Here is a 12,897-nt window from a genome sequence, read left to right on the forward strand (position 1 = left end):
CCCACCCATCTTAGCATCAAGGTGTAAAGCTTTCAACTTATTTGTAAGCTTTTGTTCTATGAGAGCTCCAGGTGCCTAGCATGCACACAGTGCCATGTAGGTATGTGTTCAGAGGGCCTAGCAGCTGTGGTGTAGTTACAGTCCCAGTGGGTCTGGGTACTCTTCAAGATGCCAGCAACACATACATGACTGGTTTTGAAGGTATACATGTGAGAGTTATGGAGTAATGAAAGCTTCTACATAGATTTCAAAGAGAGGTCTGTGGAGGCAAGCAATGTGTAGTAGGAAAGGGACCTCTGTAAACAGCTCTGGGGACTCCAGCATGTTAAAGATGCTAAGAATGTGGAACATCTTCCCAAGAAATCCTAAGGCAATGAGTACAGCCAGCACAAGAAGGACCATGTGGGCTGTAGTTGGCCTAGAGGCAGGGATGTTCAAGCCTTTTGGAGCTCAGGTAAGGAGACATGCTCCAGATTCTGGACATGGAGCTACAGGACTTCACATCTGCTCTGTTACATTTTGGTTCCTTCCTTGCTATTTTCTTATTCTTCCTTTTGAGAATAAAACTGCTACTTTGTGTCACTGTATGTTAGAAGAATATAACTTACTCATATAATGGCACATAAGAGTTACTTGAGTCTCAAAGGAGACTCTCAAAGGAGACTGTGACCTGAGGCTTTTAAACAATATTAGACTGCTAACATTTTGGGGACTCTTGAAGATAAACTAAATGCATTTTGTATTATGAAATGGCCATGAACCTTTGGAAGCCAAAGACAGAATGTTACAGTCTGAACATGAATGTGTCCCACTCCCCACATGTTCATGCATTAAATAATTGGTTCCCAACTAGTGGCACTATTTGGGGAGTTCTGAAAACTTTAGATGTGGCCTAGTTGAAGGGGAAGTGAACATGCTTTCCAAGGCTGTACCTTATCCTTAGCCCCTTCCTCCTGTCTGAACTTCCTCTTCACCACAAGGTGAGCAGCCTCTTCCTCTATGTGCTCCAGCTGCCATGTTTCTCTAAGCTCACAGAGCCCAGAAACCATGGACTGATCCCTATGAAACCATGTGCCAAAATAAAACTTTCCTCTCTTGTTTGGCAGAACAAAAAGTGAATGAAATTATATTTACACAATGTTGACCTTATGATGTGACTGATGGCGAAAGCTTGGGAGAAAGCAACAAGGTGCAGCCCAATAGATAAGAAACTAGGGAGAAACTCCATTTTTACTACTTTCTACACTTTAGATACTCTGACGTATTGTATCATATTGGTCAAAATAAAATTTTATATTCAAATAAATAGAAATGCTCAGCACAAACTTCCATATACACACTGACACATACATATGTGTATGATGTGTCTTCTACGAAGACAAAAATAAATACAAATAATATTTAAATTTCTATTTAGTAATAGTAACAAGATGAAGTAGAAGACTGAATTTACCTCCTCTTACAAATCCATTAGTTGCTATTGCTGAAGTAGATAGTCCCGTGATAGTTGTCACAACAGTAGCCATGGCTATTACGATAACTGACAGACCTTCAGAGAAAAAGCAAAGATATAGAGAATACTTAAGTAAATACTTATCTAGAATGGGTTGGTCTGAATACATTAAATTTATAATTTACAAGTTACCTAGATTTGAACCTCATTTTTGAAAAATCAAAACATGTTTAAAAAGCAATATTAATGTAACAACCTCAAAATCAAGGGAAACAGCTAATGATTGCTCTGCTTAAATTTTATGAGGTTGAGAATTTGACAGACACACCGTTATTATGCTTACTATATTCTCAGGGAGTATATAACTTCACTTACCTATTCCAGCTTGACCCACAATCCATGACAATCTAATGAAGAGCATCACACCCCAAATATTTAACATACAACGTACCTACGAAAGAAAGAGCAAGTTACAGCTAAAGAAAAGTAATAACAGCTCAGCATTGAGCTGTTAAAATTTCATAACTACATGTGTGTAAATAAATGTGCTCCTCAAAATTATCATAAGCAGAAGAAACACAACAAAAAAGTACAAGGAATATTGGAAGGTTTCAGTGCTTAAAATTACTTCATTATCCTTTATGACATGAGTTTAGTTATTGTTTATTCATTTACAAAAATCCTTATCACATGAGTTCAACAGACTTAAATATCACATTTGTCTACACAAAATGTCATCATTCACATACTAAGAAAATCATTAGGTTGAGTCTGACACACACACACACACACACACACACATATATATATATATATACATACATGTGGATATGAATACTCTACTGAATTTAGTATCTGGAAATAATAGAGGTACAAGTGATCTTCCATAGTAAAAGTTAAAGTAGAGAATGAAAAATAATTCTTTTGAGATTATTAGGTAGGTTTTATAATCACTGGAAATATTTCAATTTTCAAATTAAACCTACTTATTGATATACATATACTTACTAATACACCCTTGATCCAGCCAAACTTCACAACTCCTTTACTTTCCGGAGTATATGTGACCACAGCGTCTCTGGTTGGAGTACTTTCTTCTCCGTTTGCAAAACCATCCTCAAAAGGTTCCTTGTTACAAAGAGAAATGTGAATTGTGCAAAATAATTTCAAATTTAAAATCACCTCATAGAAACAAACATAACTAACGTATTTCACCATATTTGGGAATCACATGCTAGAAGGTATAATTTGTTCCCACAAAGCCACAAAGGTTCATATATTGGAAGTTTGCTTCTGTAGTGGTGGTGGTGGTGGTGGTACTGGAGGTGTGGAAGCTTGAAGAGTAGGATTTAGGGTAAGATTCATGGGTCACAGGGAAAAAAGTCCTGAGAAAAGGAATACTAATCTACTGGAGTGAATTCTCTGGAGGTGTTGTAAAAGCCTGAACCTGACCGGAATATCTTTTTAGGTTGTATGATGAGATGCTCACTCTTGCACACCTCCCAGGACTACAATCCAATTTAATGTATCACAGCTAAGGGGAAGCTTTCATCAGAGCACTAAATGGTCTTCCTTTCCTAAACAGACACAAAAATCATCTAAGTCTAGGAGTTTGAGATAAGCCTGGGCAACACAGTGACTCCTCATCTCAAATAATGATCCAAATTTTACATTCTGAAGGTGTCTGTAGCACATAGCAAATTCTGCCTGTTGTGTATTGCCTAGATTCAAACCTTCTTCTGTCTAGCCACAAATTTATATACCCTAGTTGTGAACCTTCTCATATACAAAATGTCAACATTAATGATTTCAAACTCTTCTTCATCACCTATCAACAGTTTTTCTTTTATAGTCCATGAGAGTAAGATCCCTATGCACCCTAAAGCTCATTCATAATCCCATCCCTTTACTCATTCCTTACTAACCAAGTCTTGGCATTTTCCTTTATACTTTTTTTCAAACTCAAGCATGGAATGGTTGACACAATACATTTTTTACAAGTGGTGTTTACTTCTTTAGTAAGTGTCCTGGCTACTTCTACAATTCTTAGCTTTGTGTTCTCTACCTTTGATCTCTCTCACTGGTTCTCAAATTTTGTTCTGCCCCAATGCACTAATGGCATATAATACATTTCCAATCCAGTATCTGAATGTTAAGTAGAACACTAAGAGGGGAGGGAGAGGGTTTAAGAGATGTTCCAAAACTATAGTCATGTTAAATATGATTTCAGTGCTTCACAGTGCTAAGTAAATTCTGAATGTAATTTTCAAAAAAAAAATACAGTAAATTCTGTTTGATCACAGAGAAAAATGTATACAATAATCCAAACTTCTCTTTGTCTTTGGTCTGCCTATTATGGTTTGTTTCTTTGTTTAGAATATACATGACTAAACTTGTTAGAAATAGGTATAAAGTCTAAGGGAAAAATGTGACAATGGGTCTATGCAATTCAATCATAAAGGCAACTCACTTTGGCTATACTTCTATTCACTGTTAAATGTGGTCCAGACAGTAAACTCACTGATGATCTCAATACTAAAAAGATGAGCACTAATAGGGAATGATGACTCCAACTTAACATTCAACCACCCAAGTAAAGACAGAAAAAAGTTTGTCTGCTAATGTAATCATAATTAAAGAGAAATTTTTAGTGTTCACACTAGTACATACAGTGCATTTATTTTATAAGATTCTGAAATATTATCTAACTCCCAAGTAATACAAGAAAATACATTGTCTATAATATGCACAGAAAAGACATCTTTCTTTCCCTCTATATTTAAAGAAAACTAAAGATGTATATGCTAAAAAGTCTACTGTTCCCAAGGTTATATATTAATATGGTGGTCTTCATAACAATGTAAGAAGAGTAAGGATATCCTACTTTTTATGGGTGTTTATCTAGCAATTATGCTAGTTTCTACTATACTATGAATGGCTATGTTCAAAAAACAAACATTCAGAATTGGACATGTCCATCTGCAGTCGCAGCCCTCAGAGGGTCCAGCAGTGAGTTTAAGGCCAACCTTTGCTACATAGCCAAACACAAGGGCTGGAGATGTACTTCAGTGGAAGAGAACACTTGCATAGCATATGAAAAGCCCCAAGTTCAACCTCAGCACTGAAAAAGAAGCAAATATTTTCCTGTACATGTGCAATAGCATTTAAAATGAAGATGCAACCATATAAAATGAAAAACTCTCCTAATCATCTTCTACTAATTTACTTTGAAGTGCTTATTAATCTCTAAAATTGCAGAAGTTAAAATTAAATAACTATGCTATTTATAGTTCAATTAACAGGTACATTGGGGACATAACTGTATTCATTTCCTGAAGTCCCAGGAAATCAAAGTAGATATATATCTTTAGCTCCCCCACCCCCACCTTTTGTGCTGGTGGTTCAACCCAGATCCTTATAGATGCTAGGCAAACAGTCTTCCAATGAGCTACAACCCCAACACATTATTTCTTAATATATAATAGCTTCCAAGAGATTTAAAAAATTTGGGGTCTGGCAATTTGTCTACCCAAAAATATTTTTTGTATAAACTCCTCAGTCAAGAAAAATTTCAAGTATGTCAAATAATACCTAATATTCAGTTATGAGCTATAAATTAAGCTGACACAAAAATGCACAAATAAAAAATCTTTATCTGCCACTTTCATAGAAGTAATGGACTTGTATTTTTTGCTGTTTTAACAAAAAGTAAAATCAAATCATTTTATACATAATGCCATATTAAATAAGGTAGATCAAAATAATTTAGCATTGGGCTGGGGATATGGCCTAGTGGCAAGAGTGCCTGCCTCGGATACACGAGGCCCTAGGTTCGATTCCCCAGCACCACATATACGGAAAACGGCCAGAAGCGGCGCTGTGGCTCAAGTGGCAGAGTGCTAGCCTTGAGCGGGAAGAAGCCAGGGACAGAGCTCAGGCCCTGAGTCCAAGGCCCAGGACTGGCGCCAAAAATATATATATATATATATATATATAATAATAATTTAGCATTATTTAAGTAAATAATCTTTCAAAAAGTAGTATTGTGATTCTAAGCTTACCAAGCAGGGACTGAGGTAGGAATGAGTATAAAATTGGAAGAAAGGTAAAGAAAGACTAGCACATGCAGGTAAGTTCGACCTTTAGTACCTGAAAGAACAGTGTATACACACACACACACACACACACACACACACACACATACACACATATACACACACGAGTAACTGATGGTAACCTAGAAAGATATATGCTGATTTTAAGGAACCAGGAGACAAAGACTACATCAAGTAGTTTAAAAGTTCATGATTGAAACTTAGGAAAGGACCCAGTGATAAAGAGATAAAGAGTCTGTGAATGAAGCTATGCTATGGAAAAAGATAGACAGAAACTTAGAGGAAACTAAACATTTTGCTCAGTATGTAGAATGTAAAAAAAAAAAAAAAAGAAAGTAACTCTAGTTTTATGGTCATTTTTTTTTCAGGGAGTAAAGAGAAGCTCTACTTCAACTTGATTAATCTTTCTCTAACTACTGACATTTTATTGAACCATGACCCCAGCCAAAGTTGCTAAAACATACATATACATAAAAAAACAACAACACCTGGCTTCAACTCCAAAACATCAAAACAGTTTCTAATAAGATACCCAATGAGTTCTTCTGGCCAAATTCATAGTGTATTTTTCCACTGCATTTCTGATGCTAGTTTGATACTGTTGAGTCCTATACTCATCTCATTTTCTTTCTTGGGTTACCTTACCAGACACCAATAGCTTTAAGACACCAACTACATGTGACAAGTCATGAGTGATGGCTTAGGTTGGTTTCCAGATCAGAGTTGCCCAGCTTTAGCTAGCTCTATAACCATGTAGGACTGTCTTCTGTGGGTATCCTCATCAGTACACACTACATGTCATTTTTAAAGTTGTAAGTATACAAAACAGCAAATTGTTACAGCTCTTTTTCTTTATTTGGGTATCTGAATTACTAAATCCACAAATATTTATCTGAAGCACAAACGTAGCTATATGGTTTTCATGCTATCACTGGACAAACATAGAAATACCCAGGAAAGATGACTTTGTAGCCACAATCATCTTAGACTATTTTGATTTTTATCTTATTGGTAATGGAAAAAAACAACATGGAAAAAAGTTATCTCTTTAGGTCTATCTAGGCCACCACGATATGGTCCCCAGACAGGCTTAAATATACCTAAATATTGTTCTATTAAAAGTGTATCCTTTAAATAATTCCTGAACCATACTTAATGCACAAAAAGGTCCAAAGCAACTTCTATTATTCTTCTACAATTTGAAGATTCTGCATTTGCAAAAATAGTTTCTGTGCATAAATAAACTAGAATTACATCATTTCATTTATTAAACAAATACTTCCTAACTCAATTTTTGTAAGGCACCATAGTAAGTACTTTCTGGCCCTCTCGGAGTGGCAATTTTTTAGCAGAGGTCAGACATGGAAGGCATGTCTTTTAGCATAAAACATGACATTTTCCCATTATACAAAAGTTTCTATTAAATGCCTAACCCCCTATTATAGGCTCCTGACTACAGTACTACTCCCCTTCACTTCCAAAGACAAAAATCCCTCTCTGAAAATCAGTTTCCTTATCTATAAAATGCAGATAATCCCTGCCTACCAATACCATCCTTCTGTTAACACAGACTCTCTAAGAAAGAGCAATTTGTATTTAGCAGGACAGCCATCTAAAGCAGTTGATACTTGTAGGTCTTAGCTATTAAGTTAACTTACAACATAACATGATTATAAGACTACAATTCAAGTGCCAGGCTACATCTAAAATATGAGAGAGAAACACAGTAATTTGTGGGAAAGGGAAAGATTTTCTTAGATGATCTGGCTTTTCCTGGTCCCTCTTCAGTAAGAACAAGGTTAAGCTCTAGTTGAGAACCTTATGGGAGCAAGGGTAACAGTTTTTCCTGTATGTCACATATATTCAGTGCCCAGTCAATTCTGCATCTAAGGCAGGCACCTGGAAATCCTCTTGCTACTGGGGGCCTCATACTTTAATATCCCAGATAAATCTCTGAAAAACAACAGCAGCAAAGTATTAGATCTTGAACATGTTTTATGGATGAGATGCAAGTCTTTCATATAAAAGTCCCTTCAAGTAACGAGAATAAAATTTACCCTGTCTTCCCTCTAGAAAGTGATTCTTAAACTGACAGGCAAACTTAAACAGTTAATAGGAAAAAATCTACAAGAAGCAGTCTGTTGCTAGGGAAAAAAATTACACATTAAAGATATAAAAAAGATGTAAAGGAAGAAAATTGGACATGAGGGTTTAGGTTTTCATTAAGACGGTTGTATGATTGTAACATCCAGCTGCTGTTTCCCTGCTGTCATAAAATGTGTCAGACATTCACTTATCTGGCAAACTGAAAAGTATAGAGGCCTTCTCATCTTTTGTCTATGAAATAAAATTTTTGACATCATTTTATGACAAATCAAACCTTAATCTAAAGTAACTAGGAAACAAATAGTAACAAGAAAGAATAAACAGAGTAGGGGAGACACAGTGCTATAAAGTTGCTATTCATTAAATATTTATTCAGAAGATGTGTTATACACAGGGTAATAGCAATGGTAGAGAACATAAAACTTTGCTGTTAGCCAGGATTCCTAGTTTCAAATTATTCTACTAGTCCACATCATCTAAATGCTAAGAACTTCTGGTAACTAAGTCTCCGAAAAAAGTCACAAGTCTATTATTTCAGAAGGTAACACAGAAATAAAACCAAAACAATAAGCCTTTTACATTTGGCTCAATGAAAAAATTCACAATAAATTAAAAGCTTATTTAATAGTGTAACTTCCTTCCCAATTAAATACACTGTTATTTTCATCTGATTCTGAAATATTTACTATTTCCTGTAACTACACAAATACTTGGCAATACAACAGGTACAGGAGACTATTTTCTTATTATAGTTAAGCAGTTCAGCTCTAGATTAGAATTGGCTTCTAGGTTAGAAAAAAACAAACTCAACTTTTCATACTGGAAATAAGGTGAACCCAGGCATAAAAGCCAACCCAAATCCAAGTTCTGATGAACACTGGCTTCCTCTGCACTAACGAATAAATAGTATTGCAAGATATTGCCCTCAAGAAACAAATAGTTAAGCCAGTGATGGTGACTCTCATCTGTAATTCTAGTCATATAGTAGGCTGAGATCTAAGGATTTCAGTCTGAAGCCAATCCAAGCAGACAAATCCAAGAGATACTTATCTTTAATTAACCAGTAAAAGGTATGGCTCAAGTAGTAAAGCACCAGCCTTGAGCAAAAGCTAATAAATAGAGTGTGAGGCCCTGCGTTCAAGCTCCAGTACCAGCACTAAGTAAACAAACAAAATACAGTATATAAAGCAAAATGGTTACCCATTACCCTACAGGAAAAACCAAGTAATTTCTAGCATGTGAGTCCCAATAACCCAACTAGCTTACTTGAATAACAGCTAAGAATTACTGAAAACCTGTGTATGTAGGACATATCCCTAAAGTTCCTACACATCCCATTTCCCTGAATATTTAAGAGGAAGATAGACAGCATTATCCCCCACTTCACATATGAGGAAATGGCATTTTGAGAGGTTACCTTAACCCCTAATTCATGAAGCAGAACAAATATTTACTAAGCTATTGTAATGGCCCAAACGAAGGAAATGGTTCTGCTTAAACTTCCCAATTCCCCAGTCGCTTTTGCTACTCATCTTGTTTTATCAATTCCCTCACTGCTTTATTTCCACATCTACAGAAGCTAAAGACCTGTAACTCGGTCCTCATGAAAGGAACAGAGGAATATGTCTTGAATCCTAAAACTAGGAAATGGGGAAGGGCATTACAAATTCCACACTGGTTGGAATTCAGAAATTTTATTTTTCTTTTTAAACCCAGGTCCTGGTATTTGCTCAGCTTATACTCTGACACTTTGGCCATGACTCCATCCTGATTTTTTGCTGGGTATTTTGGAGATGGAGTTTGGTGACTTCTCTGCCCAGGATGGCTTCCAATTGCCATCTTTTGGATCTAAGCCTCATCAGTAGCTGGAACTACAGGTATGAGCCACCAGTACCCAGCTACCATGGGATTTATGTTTTGAACTCTGTGCTTCTTAAAAATGTTTCCATGGTATAGTGTCTACAAAAGCCCTGTCCTGCCAGGTGCTAGTGGCTCACGCCTGTAATCCTAGTGACTCAGGAGGATGAGATGTGAGGATCTAGGTGTCATGCCAGCCTGGGCAGAAAAGTCCCCATAAGACTCTTATCATCAATAAACCACTCAAAAACTGGAAGTGGCACTGTGGCAGAATTGGCAGAGTAATAGCCTTGAGTACAAAGAGGCTCAGGGGCAGTGTTCAGGCTGAGTTCAAGCCCCACAACCACCAAAACACCGACACACACACATCAACACACACACAGTACCCATATGGAAGAAAAAGAATTGCCTTCCTTTGTAATCTATAATCCATCATTTGGGAAGACATATAAAATGTTTTAAGTATGAAATATAAGTTTTATGTAATAATTCTGAAGGCTACTATGATAAAAGGGATAGCTAGAATTTACTTTTTCCTACTAAAAATGCTCACTAGCTGCTCAGGCTAGCATCTCTTTTTAATTAATATTCTAGGTCTAGGGTTTCCTTCCATTATATTCCTTCCTTTTGCAACCCTCTCAACCCTTGGGCCCAATTATATGCATACCATGCCCTTTCAGAAAAACAAAAATTATCCATACATATTTCTTTGGATTTGTTATCAGTATTTTGTTAAAAAAAACTAATAGAATATGACATAATTAAGGAGAAACACTGGTCAGATAGTTACAAAACTGAAGTTCCTATATTTTTCCTCAGACCACGTTCATATTTTCTATTAATTTTCCTTCAAACTAAATTTACCTTCTTTAAATTCCTATCTTTTATGCTATAACATACTGAGAATTCGAGCTACAACAATTAATTTGATATAATTTTAGGTTTTCTTTTTTCAAAAATATTCATTTTAAACTACTTTCTCTTTTGGCTTACTATTTGCTTATGATATATTTTGAAGATGGTTGGCTCCTTCCTATTCTTTCTAGGCTATACAACACATTGTTGATTCTTAATATTCCTTTTGTTTTCTATAATTTGTTTTTAAATATTTTCCTTTATAATCTATGCCTCCAAAGTTATTAAAACTGAAAGTTTGAAACAGCATGGTAAATGATTACTTAGCTTTTATAGGCAATCTGTTTTCTAAATGATGCCTTGAAGTAACAGTGAATGGAAACTGCCAGTTCTCAAGTCAGATCTAAGTTCAAATCCCTGCTCTGCTACTTACTCATTTTGAGTAAAATTTCCATATCTGTCAAACTGGGAAAATATTATTGACCACATATAGTTTGAAAAGACAAAGTAAGAAAGTATGATCATTACACAGAGCCTAAAAGCTCACGCATTACTGGTGATATTAACTGGCAAATTACAGGGAAGAATAGGCATTACCTTCAGGTTTAAAAGCTGCATTTTATTTACTTATTTATTTGTACTCCTAGCAGTTAGAAGGTTGGTATAATAGGATCTCAAGCTCAAGGTTCATCTGGGCTGCAGGGTGACTCTGACTCCAAAAACCAAACACTTAGCGGAAGTGGTGGCTTGCCTGCCTAGTAAGTATAGGCTTTATGTTCAAACTTTAGGATTATCAAAATAAACAAATAGCCATAACAAATAAGATGCATATGCTTTTAGTCCATCGATTCTACTGGTAGACATAGTCTTAGAAATATACAATACTTCTGTGTAGCAAGATATTGTGTAAAATGTTCACATCAGAATTGCTTAAAATTGCCCTAAACAACGAACAATCTAAACATACATAATTGCCGAATAAAGAAACTACATTACGGCCATATAATGGAAGGTAAATAGCAATAAAAATGAACTGCCTTAGCCCCAGCCTGGGCAACAACAAAAATAAGTGTAGATACTCTTTTATCTAAAGGCTTGGAGGTTCTGTCACAGTATAGGAGGTCAGACACAGGGCTTCCTGCTGCACTCCACCAGTTGAGGCACACACTCAGCCCTTTTTCACTTTTATTTCTTGAACAAGGTCTCTTTATGCCTGACCTGGACTTTGATTCTCCTATTTATAATTCCTGAGTAGCTGGGTTACAGGCACACATCACCATGCCCAGCATCACTGAATTAGATGGCATCCTGCAAAATTTTCCTCAACTAGCCTCATACCACAGTCCTGTAGATTTATGACTCAAGTAGCTATGATTATAGGTGTGAGCCACTGCATTCATCATTAAGCTTTAAAGCACAAGAAAAAATAGACTAATAGTTTTCAGAAGCAGATGAGTCAAAATATTTTTTTAAGAACTCAATACCCAAAGGAGTGATCACTATTATACCAAGTGGCTATTTTGTGGGGGAACTAGTAAGAGGTAGAGATTTTCTAGGATAGCAACTATGCTGTTTCTTGATCTGGGTGACAGTTTCATAGGAACTCACTTGATAACTTAGTACACAAGTACATCTTCTATTCATGCACATTTTCTTTTGTTTTGTTTTGTTTTTGTTGCCAGTCCCGGGGCTTGAACTCAGGGACTGAGCACTGTCCCTGGCTTCTTTTTACTCAAGGCTAGCACTCTATCACTTCAGCCACAGCGCCACTTCCGGCTTTTTCTACATATGTGGTGCTGAGGAATCGAACCCAGGGCTTCAGGTATACGAGGCGAGCACTTTACCACTAGGCCATATTCCCAGCCATGTACATTTTCTATTTATAACAAACAAGATTTTTTTTTTTTTTTGGCCAGTCCTGGGGCTTGGACTCAGGGCCTGAGCACTGTCCCTGGCTTCTTTTTGCTCAAGGCTAGCACTCTGCCACTTGAGCCACAGCGCCACTTCTGGCCATGTTCTGTATATGTGGTGCTGGGGAATTGAACCCAGCGCCTCATGTATATGAGGCAAGCACTCTTGCCACTAGGCCATATCCCCAGCCCACAAACAAGACTTTTAAAAGATTGAGAAAGTGTTAATAATCTTAGCATACTGCCTGTAAGAGCTCAATAGTGATTATTGCAATTTTCCATGTTGCAAGTTAGAACTAGACTGTGTATCATTAATGCAGACTCTATTATGTAACTTCTTATAATTCAACATTGGCAGAGTTTAAGGTTACCTGTTTAAGAATAAAAGCACTGACCTTCACAAACAAACGTGATGACACCAATACTAACATCATCATCAAGTAATACAATATAGTGTATATTTGAGGACCAACAATCACATGACTAGAAATATTTGTTGTGCTAGTACTGGGACTTGAACTCAGGACCTTATGTTCTTACTTAGCTTTTTCAACAAGGCTAGGACACTATCACTTGGGCCATAGATCCACTTCTGTTTTTC

General features: G+C 36.4%; 1 protein-coding gene across 1 annotated transcript in view; it reads right to left on the bottom strand.

Moving 5' to 3' along the window:
* Window positions 1-12,897, bottom strand: part of Slc12a2 (solute carrier family 12 member 2) — an 83,147-nt gene that overhangs the window by 59,962 nt on the left and 10,288 nt on the right. Inside the window, exons 2-4 of the mRNA XM_048357905.1 lie at window positions 2,462-2,581; window positions 1,829-1,904; window positions 1,454-1,549 (exon numbers count right to left, since the gene is read on the bottom strand). Coding sequence (XP_048213862.1) covers window positions 1,454-1,549; window positions 1,829-1,904; window positions 2,462-2,581 — 292 coding nt within the window. The remainder of the gene's footprint in view (window positions 1-1,453; window positions 1,550-1,828; window positions 1,905-2,461; window positions 2,582-12,897) is intronic.

Source organism: Perognathus longimembris, chromosome 11 (assembly GCF_023159225.1).
Source record: "Perognathus longimembris pacificus isolate PPM17 chromosome 11, ASM2315922v1, whole genome shotgun sequence".
NCBI classification, from domain to species: Eukaryota; Metazoa; Chordata; class Mammalia; order Rodentia; family Heteromyidae; genus Perognathus; species Perognathus longimembris.